The 25663-nt window shown below is 47.7% G+C and overlaps 1 protein-coding gene across 10 annotated transcripts in view; it reads right to left on the reverse strand.

The window, feature by feature from the left end:
- PACS2 (phosphofurin acidic cluster sorting protein 2) overlaps positions 1-25663 on the reverse strand; it is a 103879-nt gene that overhangs the window by 9909 nt on the left and 68307 nt on the right. For 7 of the 10 annotated variants that reach the window (XM_064147218.1, XM_064147212.1, XM_064147211.1 and 4 more), the window contains exons 17-22: positions 21607-21717; positions 17965-18073; positions 10819-10861; positions 6022-6064; positions 4574-4709; positions 1711-1937 (exon numbers count right to left, since the gene is read on the reverse strand). In XM_064147218.1, the coding sequence (XP_064003288.1) occupies positions 1711-1937; positions 4574-4709; positions 6022-6064; positions 10819-10861; positions 17965-18073; positions 21607-21717 (669 nt within the window). Of the gene's footprint in view, positions 1-1710; positions 1938-4573; positions 4710-6021; positions 6065-10818; positions 10862-14454; positions 16012-17964; positions 18074-21606; positions 21718-25663 lie in introns of those variants that run through there. The other 3 variants (XM_064147214.1, XM_064147213.1, XM_064147215.1) reach the window with 2 other exon arrangements.

The raw sequence follows: 25663 nt of genomic DNA on the forward strand, positions 1-25663 counted from the left end.
TGTGATACTGTGAAAGCGTGGGTAGGTGAGCTGCCAGCAGCACCAGTCTGACCACCACGACGGTGCAGCTCCCAGTGGGGACGCCTACCTTCTGAGACAGTGTGGCCGTCTGAGCTGATTCTCTAGCTCAGACATAGGGGAAAGATGAACACTCCAGGGATAGGTCACATAATGGCAACAAGAGATAAATTAATACAATTTCATTGGAGCATCAAGAGCTTCATGTCTAGAAGCACAGCTTGTTCTGCCCCTTCTCCCGCTGGCTTCTGCTGCTTCAGCTGCACCTATCTTCCCCCAGCTGCTGTTTTGGCTGCTGCTGCTTCACTGCCGCTTGACCCCTCCCCCACCTCCCTTAAGGTTATGGTATCGTTTTTTTGGGGTTTTTTGTTTGTTTTTGTTTTTGTTTTTCCCTTCTTTCTCTAGTTATTATCTCTCTTTACATTGTTATACTATAAGAAATACAATTTCATCTTTCCCTGACTTTCCAAAAAAGGGTCTGTGTTGTGGTGAGTTTATTTTCTCCCCGGGGGAGGGATCTGCCCTAACCCGGGACAGACGGCAGCCGACCAGCTCTGCTAGCTGAGCACCTCGGGAGCAATGCTGGCCAGTGAGATAGGGAGAGTAAAGCCTGCCCTTGGATCAACAGAGCTACTGGGGATTGTTTGTCATGTCTTATTCAGCAGTGTAGTTTGTCCCTATGGCTGTAGCAGGTGGGCCATAGGTATTGTGTATATACCTTTGTCGTGATGGTTTTAGTGTTTAAGCTATAATAACAGTGTTGAAACTGTACCCAGAGGGGAGCACCCAAGTCTGACAGCATTCTCTGGTCCTGAAGAACTCACTGGAACAACAGGCTGGAGAGGTGGCCCCAGGTGAACCTCATGAAGTTCAACAGGAGCAAGTGCAGGGTCTTGCACCTGGGACAGAACAATCCTCACTATCAGTACAGGCTGGAGAATGAGGAGAGTAGCCCCGTGGAAAGGGACCTGGGGATGCTGGTGGACAAGAAGCTGGATATGAGCAAGTGTGAGCTTGCTGCCCAGAAGGCAAATCACACCTTAGGTTGCATCAAAAGAAGTGTGGCCAGCAGATCCAGAGAGGTGATTCTGCCACTTTGCTCTTGTGAGAGCTCACCTGGAGTACTGCATCCAGTTCTGGAGCCATCATTATAGGAAGGATATGGACCTGATGGCATGGGTATGTAGGAGGGCCACAGAATTGATCAGAGGGTTGCAGCACCTCTGCTATGAGGACAAGCTGAGGCAGCTGGGGGTGTTCAGTCTGGAGAGGAGGTGGCTCCGGGAGGATCTAATAGCAGCCTGTTAGTACCTGAAGGAGGCCTACAGGAAGGATGGAGAGAAGCTGTTTACAAAGGCTTGCAGTGACAGGACGAGGGGCAGTGGGTTCAAGCTTGAGAAGAGGAGATTTAGATGGGACATTAGGAACAAGTTCTTTACTATAAGGGTGGTGGAGCACTGGAACAGGTTGCCCAGGTAGGTGGTTGAGGGCACTTCCCTGGAGACATTCAAGGTGAGGCTTGGCAGGACCCTGGGTCACCTGGTCTAGTGGGGATGTCCCTGCTGACTGCAGGGGGGCTGGACTAGATGACCTCCAGAGGTCTCTCCTGGTCCAGACCATTCTATGATTCTATGAAGAGGGAGAGCAGCACTGCACATTCTGCACTTTGGCCAGGGTAAGTGATCACCTTACCTTTCTTGTTCTTCTCTTTTGTCACAACTGTCATGGACATGGTCGGAGTGGTGGCAATCTCACCGCTGGCAGGTAGCCTGCTGACCTGGAGGGACCGGAAAGTGCATTTCAGTGTGTTTTTGGTAGTGGAGGGGTCCTTCTTCTCTGGGTCTCTCTTTCTGTCCATGGGTGGAGCTGCAATCCAGTAATCCACTTGCAGGCCCATCAACTCAGCACCGAGGTTCTGGCTGGAAAACAAAACAAGAAGGTAATTTCTGCACAGCACTCAGTGGAGATTCCCCATCTGTGCTTTTTCAGGCTGGCTGCTGTTCATTACCAAAGGGCTCTTGTGGGAAATCAGGCAGCAGCATTTGTAGTGAGACTTGATAATCACAAAAGCACAAGAAGTCATCACTGATTGATGCAGCCTGGGTCATATTACTTGGTGGCACTGGCTTGGCAGCACAGAATGGTGATGAGCTGAGACAAGCCGACCTGCTGGACAGCCACAGGGGTGAACAAAGGCAAAAGGAACAGAGAAGCAGTTTCCTAATGCAATGCTGAATTCACTGACCCAGCCAGCAAAGGCAGCCCTGAGGTGACACAGATCACTTTCAATTTTTGACTGGGGAAGAGAAGCTGTAAGACTTTGCTGCTGTCTCCTGAGTACTAATGAATGAATGATTCTGGACAGACACAACACTGACAAAATCAGCTCTGAACTGGAGGGAGCAGAGAGCTGGCAGGTCCCCAAACCCAGTTCCCAGTCTCCCTGACTTGCTTCCATCTCGTGTTCACAAGCTCTTCTGTCATCAGCTGCTTCCCATCCTGCCCAGAAGCTCCACCAGTTCACACAGGACCTCAGTTCTCCCCAGGTTCCTGTAAGGGAGCTAGCACGGGGCAATCTGCCCTCCAGCCCTGCTGCGGGCTGAGGAATTCCAGCACTGGGAAATGCTCTGCCAGTCCTGTGATGTCTGCTAAACATGATCTGCTGCTGAAAAACCCTGCACATCACATGGTGACAGACGTGTGTCACCAAACCACACTGCCAGCCCTTCCCGAGTCAGAAATGGGAACATGAGCAGCCTGGGAAATCCCACCTCTTGCCTAGCCCTCCCTAGCTAACCCTGAGTGAAGCAGGACAGCACACCTATGGCTGACAGAGTGTTGGGTAATATACAAGTACGAGACAAAAATATCAATTTATGGACCAGTCTATGTCCCTTGTTTATGAAATGTTATTAAGGAAGATGAATCTGTGATCTGGAATCAAATATGCATCCTCTACTTAGTAAGAAACTCTCAGGTAAAATAGGGACATTCCATCATTAAGGTCCCCTCAGCAAATCATTTCCTGCTCTTTGCCATTTACTTAGCTGAAAGCCAGACTGCAAAGTAGAGCTCATCTTTGAGCACCACAGACAGGTTCTGGGCTCTCAGGGCAATTTTAGAAGTGAGATCCTTTAAGGGTGATGATGACTTAATACCTGAGGGCTGGGTGTCAAGAGGGAGGAGACAAACTCTTCTCAGTTGTGCCCTCTGATAGGGCAAGGGGCAATGGATATGAACTACAGCACAGCAAGTTCCACCTCAACACGAGGAAGAATTTCTTTACTGTAATGGCCACAGAGCACTGGAAAAGGCTGCCCAGAGAGATTGTGGAGTCTCCTTCTCTGGAGACTTTCAAGACCCATTTGGATGCATTCTTGTGCAACCTGCACTAGATTCTATGGTCCTGCTCTGGCACGGGAGTTGGACTCGATGACCTCTGAAGGTCCCTTCCAACCTCTAACATCCTATGATTTGCAAGTACAGCTTTGGATTTCAAAGTTTCCTTGGATCAGATTTCTCCCCTCAGTTGTAAAGGAAAAAAAGAAGAAAATTCTAATGTTCACTAGGCCCAGGCAGGATTTTCTGCTCCATTCCTAGTCCAGTATGTGGCTTAATCCTTCAGTCTGGGTAACCCTCCAACTCCTTGGCTGTCACATACAGATCAGTGGAGATAGAACAATGCTGACCCTGAATTTCCTCACTTATATTGGTTTTACTACACAGCATGAAACAAAAAAGTATTGATTCCTAGAGCCTGGATGTGAGCTTCAGATATATCACATCCATGGCTCACAGCTTTCATAGCCTGCACTCTTGTGGCTACTGGTTCCCAAACCACTTGGAAAAGCCTGCAGAGTTCACACATGGGAAGTCAGCACTACTCTCTTGAGCCTGCACATCCTTCAGCTCTCTGCACTGCCATCCAGCTGCTGCTGGGACCAGCCTGCTGCTCTCATATGTGTTCAGGTACGTGCATGAATGGGAACTACAATTACTCTATCCACTTGAAATTGTCAGCTCATGCCTCACAGAGGAAAATCCTGCTCTCTGCTCTTTCCGTGGGGTCACTCTGACCTTGCACTCATTTGGTTTTTATAAACGTTAAGTCATGAGGGATTAGGCCAGCACTCATGAGTATTAGCAGTATTTGCTTTGGCAACACACTTCCCCAGGAGAACCTAGTCTCAAAGGGAAAATCCCAGCAGATGGAGAACTCAAACTTTCCCAAACAGGCTGCTACAATGCCTCAGAGCCAGGTTTTCTGCCAGATTGTTAGAAACAAGGCCTTCTAGTTTCAGTGTATCTGTCCTTGAGAAGTGGAGTCTTGCCACTGGGTGCAAGATTCCCCTCTGCCCTTCCTAGCTCTTTGTCAGCCAGCAAAGCCACAGGCGCTCCAGAGGGAAGATGAGGTGAAGGGGAAAGGTGACAATTTGGAGTGTTTGCTAAGGAGGAAGAAAGCAGAGCTACAGTTCTCTTTTAGAAGAGTTTTCCTCTCACCTATGTGTCAGACACGACAGCCAATGGGGCTGTAAAGAGACAAAATATGCTTTACCTTGAGGACGAGAAGCTGCCTGTGACGGATGGTGAGGAGGGTGGTGTGGGGGAGGCTTCTTTCAAAGCAGGAGACACAGAAGGTGGAGTAGAAGAAAGGACGCTGGAGCTTGAGGGAGCGGCGTCATCAGAGTCACCTTGCAGAAAAGAAGAGAAAATACTTGTCTAGGTTTGTCTCACAGCCCAGCACACAGATGCTGGGATAGCTCCCTTTGCCCACGCTCCTGCTGCACAGCTTTTGTTCAGACTCAATCCCGAGATCAGCCTGACTTGCCTCCACAATTCAACCACAGGACCTTCCACAGGTAAGAGGCAGGCACAGACATTCACGCTCCCCTGGGCTCCCTATCTGGCACATGCCTTCCCAGGGTTTGCTCCCAGCTGATTTTGAGCCTCTAGCACAGCCAGAATCTAGCTTTTTGACCTCTGCCAGGGAATCTCCACTCATAACCACTGTAGGGCAGCACAATGCTGAGACTCTTAGAGAATCCAGTACCTCTGCACTGATCAGGGATCTCCCCATTCCCTCCACTTCCACTCTCCACAACCACAGCATCAACCACTTCACACCTTGGCCTTTTATATGGTGGGAGCACTGTGTCACCAAGGAGTGACCCACAGAAAGGCTGCCTCCACATACAAACCTATGTGTAACACACACCATGGGAATTTGGGTTTAACAGTGAAGCAACACACAAAACAACCCCAACAACAAGAAAAAAACACTCTTGGTTAGTAGTGCATATGAAGGAAAACAAGTTCATGTTGCTATAATATGGATGTGGTGCCTGGGGATATGGTTTAGGGTGAACTTTGTAGAGTGAACCTTGTAGAGCAGAGATATTTGTTGGATTTGGTGATCCTGAGGGTCTTTTCCAACTGGAATGTTTCTGTGAATAGCACTACCCCATGTCAGTGTGTCCATCATGTAACTCAGCTTTGCACCCATCCATTAAAAACCCTGGGCCTAAGTTTGCTGTCAGGCTGGCAAACTGGTTGCCTGTCCTGGAGCTCCCAGTTTCAGGCACATGTTCAAGACTGATTCCATTAGGCAGCTGAGCCCAGCTCAGGAAGACTGGCATGAATTTCTGATGAGCTGCCTCCTCAGTTTGGAGCATGAACCTCAACCACAGCAGTGAATGCACCCCACTGAGAAGACACATAAGAAAAACTGATGTTTGCACATATGACTGCAGCTTTCTTGGAGGAGGGTGTGGGAATTTCAGCAGGCCCAAAGCTCCCTGCTAAAGGATAAAAAAAGGGCCTCTTTCAAAAGAAAGAGGCTGCCTCTTAAGACAGCCACTGGGAGTCAAAGCAGCAGAACTGGGAGCGAATAAAATCCAGTTCCACCTTACAAAACTCCAAGACATCAGCAAAAAACATTCAGCCTATGAAGTCAGGCTCCCACTATCTGTACAACACAGAAACCACACTTGAGATGCTTGTTACCTGATGTTGCAGAAGACTGTTCCACTATTCCAACCTTCACCACCTAGAGAGGGCAAAACAGAAGAGCTCTATGAACCAGGAGTCCTCTGCACGTCAGGCACCCCAGCCTCTAAACTAAGCTCATCCCTACAGCCCCCGTAGCCTCGCTCCTGCAGTCAAGGTGGTGTTGAAGTATTGCAAAAAGTGGAGTCTTCCAAGAGCTGGGCAGGTGTCCAGTGAAGCAGTGCCAGCTCACAACCCTTCCCTGACTTATACAAAAGCCAGCACAGAACTTGTGGGCTGTTACAGACCTGCACAGCTCTGAATAGCTCATCAGCAGCCTCAAGCTATGGCAGCTGTGGTGTCAGTCTGTGACACCTGTGGGAACACGGCGGGGAGAAGAAAGGAACAAGAATATCCTTTTAGCATAGCTTTGATACAGTTGCTAATTACAGACATATTGCTTCCAGAGGTGCAGCTGCTTCTAGACTGCAACGTACTTGGGAGTTTGTTGGGAAACCACAAAAGCTACAAAGTACAGTTCCTGGGTAGTTTTCTAGTCTCCAAAAGGAAAGCACTTGTCAAAGATAAGGCTTCTTGCAAAGCCTCTGTGCATAGACATGGATAAACCATCACATGAACAGGTCAGAACAATCCAAATCACACTGTAGTAAGGATACAAACGTGTTCTGATACTGCCAACCACCAGTTGGGATGCTTAGGTTAAAGATCAACACCACTGGCAACAGTCTGCGGAGCAGAGCTTGCTACAGACGCAAGCTCCCAAGAACACACTGTGCCTAGGAAGATAACATGACCCTTGGGGAACAAAAGCAGGGACATTCTGTGGTGATAATCTGCTGTGGTGCATAGAGATCATTACTCTCAATGCTGCTGCAGAGATCCTTCTTAAAATCCTTAAGGAACTTGCATCTAAGGCTGCTAATACAAATGTCCACAAATGGGAGAGAGCTGCAAAGGAATTTTCTCAAGTCAATAAAAGCTGCTTTAGAATGAGAACCAAAGTCATGCAGTCTATTTAGTTTGAAAGCAAAAGGTTGTTTAACCTCACACATGACCACACATAGGCCACATCTCTAGAGAGTACATTTCTATGCTATGGGATCAAGAAAAAGCAGCTAATTGTTAAAAGCAAAAAAAAACCCAAGACACCTCTGTACATTTTGGAGCAGGTGCTGTATACTCAATGCTAGGTCTTGGAGAGCTGTCAGGCTCTCTGGTGGATACTCCGTTAGCTACAGTCTTGGAGAAGCCATCATGAACTCAGCAGTATGTGCAGAGGCTCCCTGAGGAAGCACTGGCTCAGGGGAAGGCAGCTGCAGCTCAGTTTAGCCAATCTCCACCCAAAGGGCAACAATCAGGTTCTGGAGTCTAGCAGCCATTTGTGCTGTGTTAAACACCAAGAGGATGTTTCACAGACTAAAGTAGCTGTGAGCAAGAGGAGGAAAGGCAGAAGAGTTAGGGGAAGAACACACAACCGCTACCTTGATCTGCAAGCCAGAGAGGAAAACTCTCCTGGCCTCTTCCCCCTTGCTGGCTGACTGCAGATGCTTGAGTTCAGACACATGGAAGACAAGGTTAAACACTTCCCCTTCCCTCCAACTCACAGAGGCACTTGAAATGGCTGAGGTCCCAACATCTCCATCCAGGAATGCTGCAGCAGCCAACCCTCCCTTCCTTCAGGAAGGAGGCACATCCTGTTACTTCTCCTGGCAACTGGCTGCGAGACATAGCCTCACCACCACACCCTGGCTTTTGCACCCAACTGGCCCCTCTGTGAGCTCTGTCCCCACCACTTCGGGGTCCAGCTGAGCAGCACACTGCTGCCCTGCTCACTTCTTGGCCAAAGGCTGGCACAACCCAGCTAAAAGACATCAGCTTTTACACCCTAAAAGCTAACAGAATCCAGTCAACATTAGGACTGGCAAACCCAAACCTTGCTGGCTTCCTCTTCTCTTGTCAATAGCTCCAAGCAGGCTGTAGCTGACAGAAAGAGTTTTGGTGCTCATGTTCAGCCTCAGACTTTGTGAGACACCTGCAGCTAGTCTTTCAAAGTCTCTTCAGAGGTGTTCCATGGAGAGTCCCTGTGTCAGGAACACTTTAGAAGCAAGAATAAGCAGTATTGATCTGATTGTTACCACCAGCTGACACAGGAAGTCACTCTGTGCTTTCAAAGCAAGGGTTTCTGAAGGTTGGCTGTGCTGTACACACAACAGAGCCCTGTTGTCCCATTTTCAGACAATCAAATCCAGATTGGAAAGGTACTGCTAGTGTAAGCACCACAATTGGACACTCTAAGCCTTCTTGTCTTGCACATAGGGCTGAACAAAATTAGCCCCAAAGAAAAGCTTTGCAGAGCCTAGCTGCTACAGTGAGAGTCCAGGAGCTTCCAAGCCCTTCTGAGCTTTTCATGCTAATCAGAAAGGTGAAAGAGCTGTTTCATAAATTTTTCACCAGTAATTCCAGCTTGTAAGAGGGGTCAAAGATCACAGGAAAGCTCATTGGCAGGGAACAAATTAGGAAGACACAACTCTGTTTTTGCAGAAGATATCTTTCCTTCAACAAACAAGCAGACTGCCATCTCAGGAATACTCAGAACTTGCACTCCTAAGGGACACCAGAGTGAAAGCAGGGTCAGCCTGAGGGTAAGAGAGACTAAGCTCTTTAAATGCCTTGGGATCTCAGATCAGTTCTGATGCACTGACGCACATGTGGGAGCACACACAAGACAGCTTAACCCAGAGAAGGCAGAACAAGACGGCCAGCATACAAGGAAGAAGATACAAGAGAGCAGCAAAGAGTGTAAAGAGGGCATCCAGTAGGTGAAGAGCAGTCAGGAGATTACCTTTCTAGCTGCAGGTCTATGTCTTTGTCCCTAAAACTTAACAAATTGAAGAGTGTGATCAAATAAGGGGAGTGAAGCTAGAAAAGGCAAAGGACGCAGTACACAATACGCAATACAGTGACAAGCGCACTCCTGCCTCAAAGTGCAAGTGCACACCAGTGGCTCACGTTGAGATTCTCATCTGCCAGTACCCTCAGGTCCTGTTCTTCAGGGCAGGCTGGGCAGTGACTGGCTTGGGAGCAGCCCTGAAGGAAAGGACTTGGGGCTGTTGGTGGAGGAGAAGCTCAACATGAGCCACCAGTACGCACTTGAAGTCCAGGCAGCCAACCGTATCCTGGGCTGCATCAAGTGTGGCCAGCAGGTCACAAGGGAATTGATTCTCCCCCTCTGCTCCACTCTGGTGAGACCCCACCTGGAGTACTGCATCCAGTTCTGGAGCCTCTATTACAAGAAAGATCCAGACATGCTGGAATGTGTCCAGGGAGGGGCCTCAAGGATGGTTCAGAGAGTGACCACGAGGAGAGGGCTGGAGCTCCTCTCCTATGGAGACAGACAGAGAGTTGGGGCTGCTCAGTGTGGAGAAGGCTCCAAGGACACCTTATTGTGGCCTTCCAGTATCTGAAGGGGGCCTACAGGAAAGCTGGGGAGGGACTTTTTAGGGTGTTGGATAGAGATAGAACTAGGGGGAATGGATCCAAGCCAGAAGAGGAGAGATTTAGATTAGACATTAGAAGGAAATTCTTCACTGTAAGGGTGGTCACACACTGGAACAAGCTGTCCAAAGAGGTGATGAAAGCTCCATCTCTGGAAGTTTTTAAGTCCAGGTGGGACATGGCTCTGAGCAATCTGACCTAGTGTGAGGTGTCCCCACCCATGGCAGGGGTGTTGGAACTAGATGATCCTTCAGGCCCCTTGCAACTCTGACAATTCTATGTGACTCACTGTCTATGTGAAGAGAACCTGCACTTGGCCTCCTGAGCTGGGAACAACTAATAAAGGACAGGAGGAAAAGCCAGAGGCTTCTACTGCAGATAACCATTCACATAATAAAATGCATTCAATAGCCATGGGCCCAGACTCAACACTGATATAAACAATCTCCCTGGTGGGATGTACTCTCCACTTCCCAGGAATGGATGCAATATTAAGAGGACTGGAGATCATTCATGACAAGCACACAGAAGACTGACACTGGAATGGCAAATCTGACAAATCATCCATCCATGGGAGGGTTGGGAACAGCCCTGAGACAATCACTTCTATCTGCACATGGTCCAGCAACAGTTCTCCACCAACTAGGTGCTTCAGCTCACAGCCCTTGCTGATCCACAGGCTGTAGGTCAGAGAACTTCAGCATCACACTTTCCTCTCCACATTGAATGAACAAGGCAGTAGCAAGGCCATGGTGGTGCCCAATTCAGTGCCAGCTGGCATTCAACACAGAGGTACCCAGAGCCACCTGCCTGGAAGGTAACACACACCCTGCATGCATTGAGGGATCTTGTAACAAGGTCATAGCAAGGTGGAGGCTGGCCTCTGCTCCCAGGTAACAAGTGAAACGATGAGAGAAAACTGTCTCAGGTGGTACCAGGGGAGGTTTAGATTTGACATTCTCCACTGGAAAGGTCACTGGAACAGGCTGCTCAGAGAAGCGGTGGAATCACCATCCCTAGAGATGTTCAAAAGACATTTGGATGAGGAGCTCAGGAACATGGTCTAACAGTTATGTACAGAGAGATGTTAGGTTGTGGTTACACTCAACGATCTTTTCCAGTCAGGTGATCCTATGGTCTTGAAAGGTCTGCTTATGTACCAGACAGCTGTGACGCTTGTGCTTACCTCAGAGCACCAAGTGCCCCTCCTGCTCTACCTCAGAAAGCAGGCGAGTTTGGGCTAACAGCTGCGGGCACGCTCTAGCTGGATTGAGACTGCGTAACTAATGCAACACTCACCCCAACAAAGGGAATGAACTTCTGCGAAGATTCTTCGTCGGGGCTAAAGGCAAAGAGAAAAGAGTCGTTAGCAGCTGGCGGCCAGGCGGGGCGCGATACTCACTTCATGTGTTGCATTCAGGCATGCAGCAGGGACGGACAGTATGCAAGCGCCAGTCCAACGCCTCCTCTCACGGCCCCCTGCCAGCACGCTAGGAGTCTGCATGGGTGGGGAAGAGCACGCAGCTCACGGCACATCTCTCGGGGTGGGGGGAAAAGGTCTCTTCTTCCTCCCTCCCTCACGCTCGACAGAGAAACATGCTTTGATGGCATGGCAGTCACCACAGACACACGACCTCCTCCTGCGAGGAAATGGATCTGCGCCACAACACGACGGAGAGCTGCGCGTTACTTACTAGTCCCTGCAGCGCTCTGCACGCATGGCCTGGGCGCGTCCCACCTTTGGAGCCATGTGCCATACCTTGCACAGCGCAGCACCGCTAAAGCAGCGAGCCTGCCACGGGGGTTACAAGCCGTGACACGTGGTTACTGGTACAGCACTGCCCAGTGGGCACACACACACCCCCGCGCCCCCGGCACGGCCGCCGGGGCAGGACACCGGCTGCAGAGCAGCGACCAGCGCAACCCGACCAACAGAAAGCACACCGCGTCGCGGCGACAGCTGAAGACAGCACTGCACACGGACTGGAAGCAGGAAGGCATTGTCCCCTCCTGCTCGGGCCCTACCCACAATTCAGGAGCCAGAGAGTGGAGAAAGGTCCAGCAGTGAATGCCACAGTCACACCTAATGGGAATTAGGGAGAGACTCGAGAAAGACAAAAGGGGAAAGACCTGAACAAGGACGAAGGCAAGGCTGAGAGAGCCTGCAGAGCCACTGCTTCCTTCAAGACTGACAGAGATGAAGATGGACCCGTAGGCTGAGGAAAGGACTGAAGCACCACGTCCACACACTTAGGAGAATTACAGCTCAGCACCAGAAGTGACTGCGTAGGCAAGACACACAACGTTTCTCTGGGGTCAAGCACAGGAAACAGGTAGGCAGCAAACAAACACAGATTTCTCATGTTTCTCGTCTGTTTTTTCCCCCCTCAGCACAACGTTCAGTGGAAAACCATTCAGCATCGCCTCCGTCCACAGTGTTGTTATGTGCAACACAAATAGTTCAGGGAAGCAGGTATTTCTGAGCTGTTTCCAGGCACAGATCTGAACTGCACCAAATGCACAAAGGCTGCCAACTGCTGTATGGTTAGCACAGGCTGGACAGTTTCCTCTAAGCCCTCTGGAAACAATCGCATAGAACTGCAGAACACAACTCAGAGCACTCTCCTGTTGGTCCCAGAGCCTGCTTTTTCAAACAGCCTCTCTTTGGCTCAGCTTTGCTTATTCACCTCTCAGCAAAAGCCAAGGGCTCTGCTCCCTTTTCCTACCTCACAACCCCAGGTACTGCACCTCCATTCTCCACACAAAAGCAGATGCTAAAACGACCAAGTTCCTGATCCTGTGTCGGAAGGCAGGAAGGTCACATCTTTTCAAATGTGGCTGTAGGGTCCCCAGAAAATAAATCTCCTTAGAACATGATATTTCCGTCTCCATTTCACAGAGGGAAACAAGAAACCCACAGAGCTGCTGGAAGAATCACAGAAGAGAGGCTCAGCTTTCTTCTCTTCAGCTGAGAAGCAGGCAGAAGGGAGTCCTGCTGACTGAGCGAGGGAAACACGGTGGTCACCTAGGCATCCAGAAAGGTGGCTTTGCTCCAAGCTCCCCAAAAACAAACTGAGCCCAATGCCAGCGGAAAACTCATTCTCGTTCTTCCTGGGAGCTCAGACTTCCACTGAGGGGAGCTCAGACTTCCACTGAGGGGAGCTCAGGGGTGATTCTGAAAGAAACAGTTTGCTTCGGTCGCCATTTACCGCAGCTCACAATGATGCACGGACTGTTCCTGCAGCAATCCAGCTGGATATCAGCTCAGCTAGTGCAGTCCCATCATGTGTCCTCCTGGGAACTTTGAGCCTCTGAAAATGCAGCTTGCCAAACCAGCTGCTCCTCATGTGAATGAAACAAAAGATGAGATGACCACGCTTGTTCTCCTCTTCCATGCTGATTCCTGATTCTTCTTGTTCAGGATCCCAAAATATTAATCCAGAATCCTTTCACTTTGGTCTCTCCTATTCCTCCTGCCACAGCCCTCTAACTAAAACACCCCTTGTGCCTATAGAGGCAGCTGCCCTTTATTACCTGGGCTGCACAGATTCCCAGGCTGCAGAGGTTTTATCCTCCCATGGTGATGATCAAGGCATTGGCTTTACCTACAGGGCTTCTGAAGGCCCTGGTATCTCAGATATAATTTAAAGTCAGACCTGATCCCTGTTGGGGATTTTTAACAATGTCATTGATACTTTATCTCTGCTCAAGATAAATCAGTAATTCCCAAATCCTGGAAGAAAAAAAAACACCTCAAAACACAAAACTGACCTATGCAGAGAGGCTCAAAAGAAAATCTCCATCTGGAATGGGGAGTTGTTCAATTTCTGGTTTTGCTTGGGCAAAATCCATCCACCTGCAACCAGTCATTCAAAGGCAAAATGTCCAGGACTTGCAGGCTCCCTCCCTGTCCTGAGAAATTAATTCAGCATATAAGCCAGATTTATAAGACTTAGGACTCTCATAAAAGGAGAGGATGCTGCATCACCAGGACTCACCCACATGATGAAGAGATGGAACAAGAGACAAAGCTATCAGATGTTGCAGTAAGAGGGACTGAATCATCCCTTAGAGCAGTTATGCCAATTATGAGCCTTTGAGGAAGATTCTAAAATGTAAGCATCCCAAAACAGGTTCAAATGAAGCCAAACACCTGTGACTTCCTAGCTGGTCTCAGGCACTGCCTTTACTACAGGCAAGACTTGCAGGAGGCAGCAGGATAGAGGAGACTTCCATCACTGAAGGACTATCAGGCCTCTAAGCCATTAGAGATTCTCCAAGGTTCATGTCTGGTATGAAGCATCTCTCCTTCCCACTGGGCAACTGTAGCTGCCTTCAGGCTGACACTGGCCCTGTTCCACCAAGTCTTCAGTGGTCAAACCACACAAAGGGACAAAGCAATTCCAAGACCCAAGACACACCAGATGAGTCACCTCTCTGCTTCCCCATGGAACACCCAGCCAGTGTCGTTCCTATTCCTACAGCAGACTGGACTATCTTAACAAGACCTCCAGCATTTCTTCAGCCTTGACTCTCCTCTGCTGTACTGCTCTGGGTAAGGGGCACAAGTAAATCCCTGTTAACATTTCTACCAGCTGCTCAAGGAGGTTCATGCAGTAACTTGGCAGATGACATGGGCACTCCTGGGCCAGACGTGGCACCGGCTCCGTCCTTACCATCTGTCCTCATGTTCAGCAACTGCTGCAGGGTGTGTTTTGGGAACAGCACTCAGAGAAATGACCTGGGCTCTGCCAAGCCACTGCCCTGCAGAGCCTCAGAGACACACATCAGGCAGAAAACAGTGTTAGCCCTGCACCCTACTGCTCAGGAACCTCCAACCCAAGGCACCTGTACTCCAGGGAAGTGCTGTACAACATAGAAGAGTGAAGAGCTTTTAGTGAAGGTGTACCTAGATAGGAAACGACTCAGCCTTCATCCTAAAAAGCGAGCAATGCTTTTATTTCCAACAGCCAAGTTGCTCCCCAGAGCGGTGTGGGGGCTGTCCATAAGCCAGGTGGCATGAACTGTGCTGGACACTGAATTACAGTGGGTGACACCAGCCCAGGTTTGCAGAACTGATAAGTAGTCCAGCTCCACTGGTGACAAGTGTCTGCAGAGCCTCAGCTCTCAAACACCATCGGGTTTCATCCAAGAAAGCAACGCAGAGAGATAGCAACATGGGTGACACAGCCCTCCTAGAGAGTGGCACACCTCTGCCACTACGGCCTCAGCTCCCCAGACGATGCCCGGGCCGCAGCGTTTCTTGACAATTCAGCAGCCAATAATTGTTCCAGTGCTCACCAAATCAGTCACCCAGTGTAAGGCAGAGGGGCTGAAATGGCACTGCCTTTCCTTCCTGAAGCCCTCCCTCATTGCCAGCCCTCGTTACTTCAGGTAAGGTCAGCAGATGCTCCAAAAGAATGGGACAAAGCTTTCGCGCCATTGCAGTCCATCACAGGCAGCACATGCGCCAACCCTTTGCCATGACAAACAGGACATGGGGACAGGAAGGACAGGAGAGGTAAGTCAGATGGGGATAGCTGGCAATAAAGTTATAAAGCAGCTCATGACATACAGCTATGTCCTAGAGACTGGCCTGGCTTTCCTTGGACCACTAGGGCTTGTTTAACAGAGCAAATGCTATGGTACTGGGAGATTGTGATGTATTTGTAGGTAGTGCTGCCATTTCTACATGGACCACTGCCTTGACAGCTGGCCTTGGAGAAGCCATTCACCTCTGTCCTTGAGTGAGAGAGTGTTGCAGCAACTTTTCGAACTGAGGACAAACTAAAGAGTGTCCAATAACCACATGATTTGAAGGAGGGGACCCTGCAGGGCAAGGGGGTCTCCGAGGCAGTTCAGAGAGAAGAACTCTGCTGCTTGCGTCTATCTGCCTCCTCTTTCTTAAGCTCAGGTAAGCCGCCTACGTTTCAGGTAGCCTGTCAGTAACAAACTAGTCCTCCATTTTTTGATTACAGGGAGAACATTTAGTGGTCTGCACCTTGGACACTACACATCTGAACCCCATTCTGAGCCACCAAGTGCCACCTACAGCACTCCAGTTCCAGCAGATGAGACCTAAACAGCCTCTGCTCAGTCCTGATCCTTTCAGAGCTACACTGTAACCTCTGATGGCTAGGAAGAAGGGAAGAAAAAAGAAGTATCTTACCTTCTCCACGGTTTACTGTTCAAAGCTACTCTCTCAATAACCCCTTAGCTCCCACTCAGCCTACATACTGAGAAGCCATATGTGTGGTCCAAAGGCAGAGCTGCCACTTTCTATAATGCCTTCTGCATTATTCAGCAGATGCCACAGCTTCAAAGCAGCGAGCAGCATTTAACCTAGAACACAACCTGTGCATCCCAGACCTGCAAGAACTGTTAAACAAGGCACAACAGACCAGTTCATGGGGGAAAAGAGATAGGAGATGGGAAAGGGAACCTAAAAAGAATTGGTACCTTATGGCAAAATCAAAATGAAAGCTCTTTTTCCTTTTCAGAAAGCAACCAAAGAAAAAGATAAAGATGTTATTATAATTACAGCAAAGTGATGCATTCATTTAGATAGTGCTAATGGAAACAAGTTCTGTGCTGTTTTTCACAGGACCCTCCCTCAGTTGCTGCCAATGTCAGAGAGCTGCATGTCTGAGGAAAGCCACATCGGCAGGCAAATGTCCATCACTCCAAGGGAAGGCTTCTTCCTCTAACTCACTCTGCTCTTTGCTCATGGAGTACCTAGCTTAAAGCAGAAGCAGTTTTAAAGCAGACACAGAGATACTAAGAGACCACAGCCACTGGCACCAGTTTGACTAAAGTCTTATCAATCTCTTTTCCAAGTAACCCTCTGCAGGGTTTAAGCCAGACATAAACCTATCACTAGTTTCAGGCATGGCACTACCAAGTCTAAAAATCCCTAAAATCTAACTGGATCAGACCAGCTTGCTGAAGTGCTCATGCACATTGCTGGGAGAGCTAAGTCCATGTGCTGCTGAAGTACATTTCAGATGTTTTTTAACAAGTACCAAAATGGCCTTTCTAGGCACATTAGAAACTCAGTATGATGTGTGTTAATTGCTTCTCAGCTTTTTGGGCTAAGATCGAATGTAGTGTAGGTTCTGATGACAAAAATCAACCTGTAGCAGAACAGAGAAAGGCAGTGGAGACCAGTGCCTACCCCAGCAACTGACAGGTGCCAAGAAGGAAAAAGGCAGCTAGTCAGAGGGGGCTGGCACTGCACTAGGGCCATCTGAATTCCTAATGGTAATTAAGTCTTCACACACAGAAAAACAGCAACAAAGTAAAAGACTGAAGCTAAAAGCTTCAAGCACCCTGTGGCTCTCCAAACCTCACCTTTACCAGGTTAACACTACAGAAGTCCACAAGTACATGAGGAGAGTACATCCTTTTTCGTGGACTAGTCAGTCTGGCCATGCTTTCCCCTAGGAGTGCCTGAAGAATGGAATTACATTTTACCGAATCATTGCCACAAAGCAACGCAGAGCAAGACACAGGAATGGTAAAGCAATACACAATGAACACTTCCAACAACAGGGAAGAAAGTTACTCTGACCACACCTTTAATCCCTCCCAGTTCTTACGTAAAGGAGGGACCAGTGAGGGATGTAAATGGACCAAAAAAGAAAGGTCAGATGTAACCTGAGAAGGGTAATAATTAACCATTGACATCATCCACACCTCATGTGAGATTTGTAGTCCCTAACTGAGAAAAACCACCAGCTGGATGTTTGTCCTGCTCTAAGAAACTGGGATGTGAGTTGGAGTCTGTTATTCTCTGTGCATCAGAAACGATGCATCACTACCTTTCAGTGACAGTCACTCCTCTTTTTGGACCATGGCCACATGGAACTCTACAAACTTCTGAATCTTGTTTTCAGACCCAAATCATCCCTCCTACAGGCTGCTTATCCCTTAAGAGAAGTCGAAATAAGTCCTGGTGAATGTCAGCCTTGCCCAGTAGGAGACCTGGCAGCCTGCAACTGCCAATCAACAAGGATTTTGGCTTTCCTGTGAGAAGCTCTGCTATTTACACTCCAAAAACAAAGGGTTTGAGTTTGCTCAACACCGATGTAAAATGGCCAGGTCTCATGGAAGATACTCTGGGGGGGGAAACATCACAATCCAGTCTTACAGTAAGAGATCTCTGGACTCTAAGCAGCTATATTCTGTCCATCCCTACCTTGCCTAGTCTTCACTTCCCCAAAACTTTTATATCTGCAAAGAAATCACTGTGTTTGCAGCAACCGCACTGCTGCAGAGTCACTGTTACCTAAGCAGGACACATTGCTGAGTGTAGGCTACTATAACGCTCCCAAGGTGTTTGCAATTTGGAGTGATTTTAAGACTGCTGGCACAGGAGATGAGAGAAGCCCTTTGCTTTCAATCTGATGCTATCTCTGGATGGTCAGTATTACATCAGTGACATACCTTTTCTGCTTGTATGTCAGCATTGCTTCAGCGATGGGCAACTGGTGTGCACAGTTTGCCCCTGCTATATACTGCGTTATCCGGGAGACGACATCAGGCGTTTCCAAAACTGCAACGGAACAAAGACACAAAATCACTGCAGTTGCTTCTCAAATCTGATGGTACCCAGTCAGCTGCACATGAACTGCATTGGAATGGGTTGCCCAGGGAGGTGATGGAGTCACCATCCCTGGAGGTGTTCAAGAAAAGCCTGGATGAGGCACTTAGTGCCATGGTCTAGTTGATTGGCTAGGGCTGAGTGATAGGATGGACTGGATGATCTTGGAGGTCTCTTCCAACTTGGCTGATTCTAGAATTCTTCCACAGGAAGCTCTGCAGCCTGCCCTGGAGCACTGTTAAGCTGCCTGACCAAAAGTAAACCTCCTACAATAACACTAAGGTAAAAAAGCAGTGGGAAGGTGCAGATGTCTGTACGCAGCATTGCTGACTGAAGTGCTGTGGTTATTTTGTGCTGGCTAAAATCCTTTTCTTTGAAAATGTGTACCTGACCAGAGTCAGCTTTAGAATTTTTGGCTCCTTGACTGTAGGCACCTGCTGAAGAAAGCACCTAGCCTTTGCAAGCTGCCCTGCTACCACCAGTATTTTGAGTTCCCTCATTTCCTAACAAACTCTTGGCTTTGCTGAGCAAACTGAAGACTGAGAGCTATGCAAGTGTAAGAAGAGCACAAAGCCCACGTATCCAGCAACAAGGATGTTTCAGATCTGAGAGATTGTGTTTGATTGAAGTTGACAAGTTCACTCAGTGGCATGGTTTAGTTGATGTGGTGCTGTTAGATTATAGGCTGGAGTTGATGATCTCAGAGGTCTTCTTCAGCCTCTGTGTTTCTGAGACAAGAAGACATTGCCTAAATGTCTTCCATACTTCTTTGGTTTCAAGCAAAGAGCTTCAAACTGTGAGATCAAGGGAACACAAATGACCTTTATCAGGCATCACTATACCTCAATGTGCATTTGTGTCTCTTTGTATCTGAAGACAGAACTATGAAAAGCTGTGATTCTTTGCACATCTTAGAATCACAGAATTTTCAGGGTTGGAAGGGACCTCAAGGATCATCATCTAGTTCCAACCCTCCTGCCATGGGCAGGGGCACCTCACACTAGATCAGGTTGCTCAGAGCCACATCCAGACTCGTCCTAAAGACATCCAGGGATAAGGCTTCCACCACCTCCTGGGGCAACCTGTTCCAGTGTCTTACCACCCTCATGGTGAAGAACTTCTTCCTAACATCCAATCTGAGTCTACCTACTTCTAGTTCTGTTCCATATGCCATGAGGTGGTTTCTAAGCAGTTCTCACTGCACAGATGAAAGTGGAGAATCTACAATGTCTGAACAGCACAAAAATGAAACTGTTTTCCTCAGAGCATGCAGGCAAATAAATAAGGGCTGCAGCATAACCAACTCAAGAATGTATAGGATTCTTGAGCTGGATTTCCATAGCTAATAAAGTATTTCTACCTCAGAAACACACAGCAAGTCTGTACTTACATTTGCCTGCAATTGCAGGAAGGAATTAAAAGAAACCAGTTCCAGAGACCTGCTCTTCAATGAGCTTAGAATAAAAGAAAAGCATAGGCTGAGCAACACACTTAAGGCATCTCTAGTCTAGCCTCTTGCTCCAAGGAAAGCTCTCTCCACCTTCAGAACAGGCTGCCCAAGTCTTTATTCAGCCACATTCCCATCTTTTGGAAAAAGCTCTGGTGAAGAAGTCTTATTCTGTCTTCCCTCTAACTGTTAGATGACTTTCAGACAAAATCTGGGAGCCTCAGGCATTCTGCAAGTCCAATAGGAGAACCACACTTCCCCTCCCTCACAGCACTCCAAGAACTCCCACATTTGGTTTTATTTGCCCTTCTTGTAAAATTCCTGTATGAGATGTGTTGTCAAACAACCTGGTTGTAGCCAGGTGGGGGTTGGTCTCTTCTCCCAGGCAACCAGCAACAGAACAAGGGGACACAGTCTCAAGTTGTGCCAGGGGAAGTATAGGCTGGATGTTAGGAGGAAGTTCTTCACAGAGAGAGTGATTGGCATTGGAATGGGCTGCCCAGGGAGGTGGTGGAGTCACCATCCCTGGAGGTGTTCAAGCAAAGACTGGATGAGGCACTTAGTGCCATGGTCTAGTTGACTGGATAGGGCTGGGTGATAGGTTGGAGTGGATGATCTTGGAGGTTGTACAGGGTTAACCCTCCAGGGGGAGTGACCTTGAACCTGAACCCTTGGTGATCTTGACCCCTCCTCAGGGCTGGGTCTGACCACCACCAGGTGATGGTTAGCCCACTCCCCCTTCCTGTCTAAACATCCACAAAAGCAGGGGGACTTCCTGTTTCCTTCTCTCTCTGTGCTCCCTGCCTCCCTGCTTACCAGCATCACCATCCTGTTCCTGGTTCTCTTTGTTTTTCCACATGGCCATCACCCAGGAGGCAGACAAACTCATTACCATCAAAAATCTGATTGTATTTACACATTTTGTATTTGTTATCCCTCCCCTATACCTTTGTAACTTCCCTACCTCAGAAACATTTTTAATTTATTGTTAAACTTTTCTTCTTTTAACTTCCAAATCAGAGTGAGATTATTTATTTGGGTGTGCTTACCTTGTCCTCTCTCTACATCTAATTCCTTTCTTTTGGGAAAGAAGGGGAAAGAGGGAAGGGCACTCTATAAAACTGTTATTTGGTTCTATCAAATATATTTGAGTCTCTGGGAATTTAAATTATAACCAAGACAGAAGTCTCTTCCAACCTGGTTGATTCTATGATTCTATGAACAGCATCACTCCTTGGTGAAGATCAAGTCTCAAGTCTTCATGTAGGCCTAGCTGTCAGATGCAAATTCCCCTTTCTACTGTTTCATTCCATTCTTGAAGGCCAGATGGAAAAACTGTAAGCATTAGTATCTCAACAAATTAGTACTTTTACCACATTGTAAGGTTTTATGCTGGCCTGAAAGAAACATAGAATCAACCCGATTGGGAGAGACCTCCAAGATCATCCAGTCCAATCTATCACCCATCCCAATCTATCACCCAGCCCTATCCAATCAGCCCTATCCAATCAACTAGACCATGACACTAAATGCCTCAGCCAGGCTCAGATCTAAACAGGAACTTGTTGATTTGACTTAAAGGAGCTCCCTATGTTACAACCCTGGTAAAGAACAAAATTCTTTTTTAATGAGAAAGATCCTGCCAGTAGACTTTAGAAATGTCAAGGTCATGCTCATGCACAACTAACAGAAGTTAAACTTCCCACAGTTTCCAGTTTTCCAACTCTTTTTGGCTGGACAGCTTCTGAAAGCAGTCTGCTAACCTTGGTATTAAGACCTCCACATCAAAGAACAAAGCTGAGAGCTAGGTAAAAACACAGTGAGTCAGAGGCAGCTAAGTGCCTCTGGGAGCCAACAATTGTTTGCAAACCACCACATGGAGGACATACAAAGGTCAGCATCTGAAAAGGGAACGTGGTAGAGTGAGAAGAAAAGAGGAACAAAAACATTTGTCTACTTCCTCATGTATTTACTTGACCTTTGTTAAAATTACTCATTCAAGCCTTTTATCCCATGCAGGCCAGACACATGCTCTTACCAGTGGTCTGTGCTTCGAGTTTGTTGAACAGATCTCTCCAGGCTAGATCTTGGAAGAAGTTGTTGTATCTGTAATCTACAGACCCCAGATACTTGGCCACTGGATGAGAGCCTAAGAAAGAAAGGAAAACAAGAGAGTTTTCTTCCCAGCGCTGAACATGTGTGTTTGATCTGTAAGAAATTCAATTCCAGAATCAAAGCTACACTAGATACCCCAGAAATACAGGTCTACAGTTATAACCAAGTAAATTTACTCCAGTTTCCCTCTTCAGAGAGACTGCTTTAACATCAGTGATACCTCTCACTGATACCTCCCCCTTCCCTATCCTGCCAAATTACAGTTTTAAAGGCCAAAGAAAACTGGACTGGGAAAGTGCTGAAGAAATAAATTACTTGGAGGACAGAGGCCCTATGGCTTTCCACCTCAGCCTCTCAGTTTTACAAGTAGCTTTCCCAACAGCCCTTCCTAATCCATAGGCTGCACTGTGGGTGCACCACATCCAGGTCATCTCTGCCAAGAGGAGCCGGATCCAAACACTATTCATGCACCACCGCTGTTTTGCAGTTCTGAGAAGAGGCAATTCTTCCCAACCAGTTAAAAACAACCCCAAGAGGACTGTTTCATCAGTGGAGAAGGGCTACAAGTTCAATGAACAAGCTGTAATTAAACCCAAAAGGCAGAGTCCAAGGACTGCAGTCTTCAGTGAATGCATTAAGTCCTTTGTTGCTCTATCTAAGCCTAATGGTTCCTCTACGAGCATGGAAAGACCTTCTCAAAGTTTGTCCAGCCTCCAGCTTGCAACCTTGTGTGGAAATCTGACTTCATACTGAGCAGGAGAACAAAGGCATTTCAATGACAAACTCTGCCCTGTGGCCTTCATTTTAGGCCACACGTGTCCCAAAACCAGACTACATCCTCTTGAAACTTCTTCTCCAGTCTTTCAACACAGAAGGTAAGTCATGCTCAGCATGAGTTCTGTGCCAGCCATGAAGTGGTCTCATGATTCCTCCTGATCAGCTTATTTTTATCCTTCCCGTGCACCACATCCTCACATCAAGCCACACTTCCAGAGATTGCAACAGCTGAGTCATCACCTGGTAACTGGTAACCTGACAGCTCCTTCCAAGAAGACCCTAATTGCTTAACCCATCTCACCATCCTCACAGTGGAAAACACTCACTGTCTTTTCTCAGTTCTCCAAACCACTGCTAATTTCCAGACTTCCAAGGAAGGTTCAAACAGAAGGTGTCTCTGAGCAAATCTTGGTGTCACAGGATCATAGAATGGGCTGGCTTGGGAGGGACCTCCAAAGGTCATATAGTCCAATTCCCCCTGCAGTCAGCAAGGATATCCTCCACTAGATCAGGCTGCCCAGAGCCCTGTCAAGCCTCACCTTGAATATCTCCAGGGATGGGGCCCCAACCACTTCCCCAGGCAACCTGTTCCAGTGTTCCACCACCCTCATAGTAAAGAACCTGTTCCTAACATCCAGTATAGATCTGTTCTTCTCTAGTTTGAAGCCATTGCCCCTTGTCCTATCACTGCAGGCCTTTGTAAACAGTCTCTCTCCATCCTCCTGGAAGGCTCCCTTCATGCACTGGAAGGCTGCTATTAGGTCTCCCCAGAGCGTCCTCTCTTCCAGGCTCAGCTCCCTCATTAGAGACCGAGTCTTGAGTTCTTTCCTGGATCCTCCTGATCACAGCTACTTTAGACTAAATTTATTTTGTGGTGGAGTTTTAAACAGAACACATGGAAGAGCTCTACACCATGGACTGAAGAAGCTTTTCCACATGGTGAGAAAGCACACTGGAGACGCAGTTGGAAACAAGTACTAAGTAGGAGGTCTCCCAAGATATTCTATCCATAGGAGCTAAATAAAATGCTCAAAATAAATCCCCAAACAACCCAAATAATCCTGAACCTTCTTTTTCTTCTATTATATTTGCCACTTCTCCATTGCTCACACACTGATTTGGACATCAAAAGAGTCTTTCGGACGTGGAATCAGAAGGACTCAGTCTCCCAGTATGGATGCTCACTAAGCATTTCTCTTTGTTAACAAACCACTGTGGGTTGACTCTTCTGCCATTGCAATGTCTAGTTAGTGGACTAAGAATCATAGAATCAACCAGGTTGGAAGAGACCTCCAAGAGCATCCAGTCCAACCTATCACCCAGCCCTAGCCAGTCAACTAGACCATGGCACTAAGTGCCTCATCCAGGCTTTTCTTCAACACCTCCAGGGACGGAAACTCCACCACCTCCCTGGGCAGCCCATTCCAATGCCAATCACTCTCTCAGGAGAACTTCCTCCTAACATCCAGCCTAGACCTCCCCCAGCACAACTTGAGACTGTGTCCCCTTGTTCTGTTGCTGGTTGCTTGGGAGAAGAGACCAACCCCCACCTGGCTACATCCTCCCTTCGGGTAGTTGTAGGCAGCAGTGAGGTCCCCCCTGAGCCTCCTCTTCTCCAGGCTAAACACCCCCAGCTTACTCAGCCTCTCCTCATAGGGTTTGTGTTCCAGGCCTTTTACCAGTACCATTCCCACTTTGAAGGTGGTGCTAGCAGCAGAAAGTCTTTTCCTTTAAGACATTTATGGCATGGTCATCATTCTGTCTTCGGTGCTTTTTCAGTTGTCAGAAAAGAGAAGTTGCTCCTGAATCACTTTAATGAACTGACAGAAAGCTGGCCAGAAATAAGCCCTTGATCCAATCAGGAAACACTGCAGACTTCTATGGAAAAGGCCCTGCTGGGAAAGTTTCTATATTTAAAATACATTTTAAAAGCCTTCTCTGTTCTGAAGCAGTGACATTATCAGAGGGCTTTGTTGTTCTTATGTTTTTGTTTCAATTACCAAAGAAAGTTTTAATGTTAAAAACAACCCAACCCAACATACCCAAACCCACACTGGTTAGATTTTGTATTTTGCTTTCAAGAGAGAATATTTTCAGATCATTCCAGATTTCAGGACAGAAAACTCTTCTTCTGAGGCCAGGAGGCAGTCAGCTTGTGAGGACCAAAGTTCTCAGTCACACAGACTCTCATTCAAAGCACGTTTAACCTTGCAGATTTTTTTTGGCCTTGTTTTTACCCCCTAAGGGGCTATTCCTCCTCTTCCTGCCAACCACTTTGCAAACTAAATGCCTGCCTTGAGAAGGGACTCGGCTCTCTTCCTCTGCCTTTTTCACTGACTTCTGCAAACTGCACCACTGAATTGACAGCCCAACCCCACTGTTCCTGATGTGAGGCATTAACTTCTGGCTCCTACAGCATCCACCATCAGCTGGTCCAAAGCCTTGAAGACCAGAAAACACCAACAAAAAGTGCTTTTCAAGTTTATTTACTTTTGCCTACATCACCAAGTGCCTCATTCACACAAGCCAAGCCTTGGACCAGTCAAGCTTTTGCCATCCTCACAACACCAACAGATGCCCCTGCCCACAAGCATAAGTGACTGCCTGTCTTTCCAGGCCTCACTGCTACCACGTTCCTCATGTTTCTGACTATGTGATCCCTAAAGTTATTTATCAGCCTACTCTACTTGCCCCAGCATGAGCAATCCAAGCTGGGTAACTTTCCAGTTAGCCAGGCCTGCTGAATTGCTGGAATGGCAGATATAAGGTGTTGGAAAACTGAGGGGAAAATCCAAACAGAAAGCACATAAAGGAAAGGTCAAAAGATACATGCAATTTGAGTAATTTAAACTCTCAGCAGTTTCAGGGACTTAAAAATTCCCCCCCCCCCCACCTCCTTCATAAACATTTTCTGTGTCAGCATCAGAGAGGCTACAACACTAATTGCTTAGGCAAACACAGTACCCAATGGATTTACCATTTCAGCCAGGGAAAGGGCTTCCAGAACATTATTCCATGCATTCACTGTACCACAACAAATAGATATGAGCCCTCCCCCCACACAGGGGAGGAAGTAGTCAACCCTTTGCTTCAAAAGGGAGTTTTACAAGTAGACATTGGCATCCAGAGTGTAAAGATGCACTCCACTCACACAACACCAGCATTGCACAGTGCTAGTACAGACTCAAAAAGCTGGGGCTGTT

Source organism: Pogoniulus pusillus, chromosome 8, assembly GCF_015220805.1.
Source record: "Pogoniulus pusillus isolate bPogPus1 chromosome 8, bPogPus1.pri, whole genome shotgun sequence".
Classification (NCBI taxonomy): Eukaryota; Metazoa; Chordata; class Aves; order Piciformes; family Lybiidae; genus Pogoniulus; species Pogoniulus pusillus.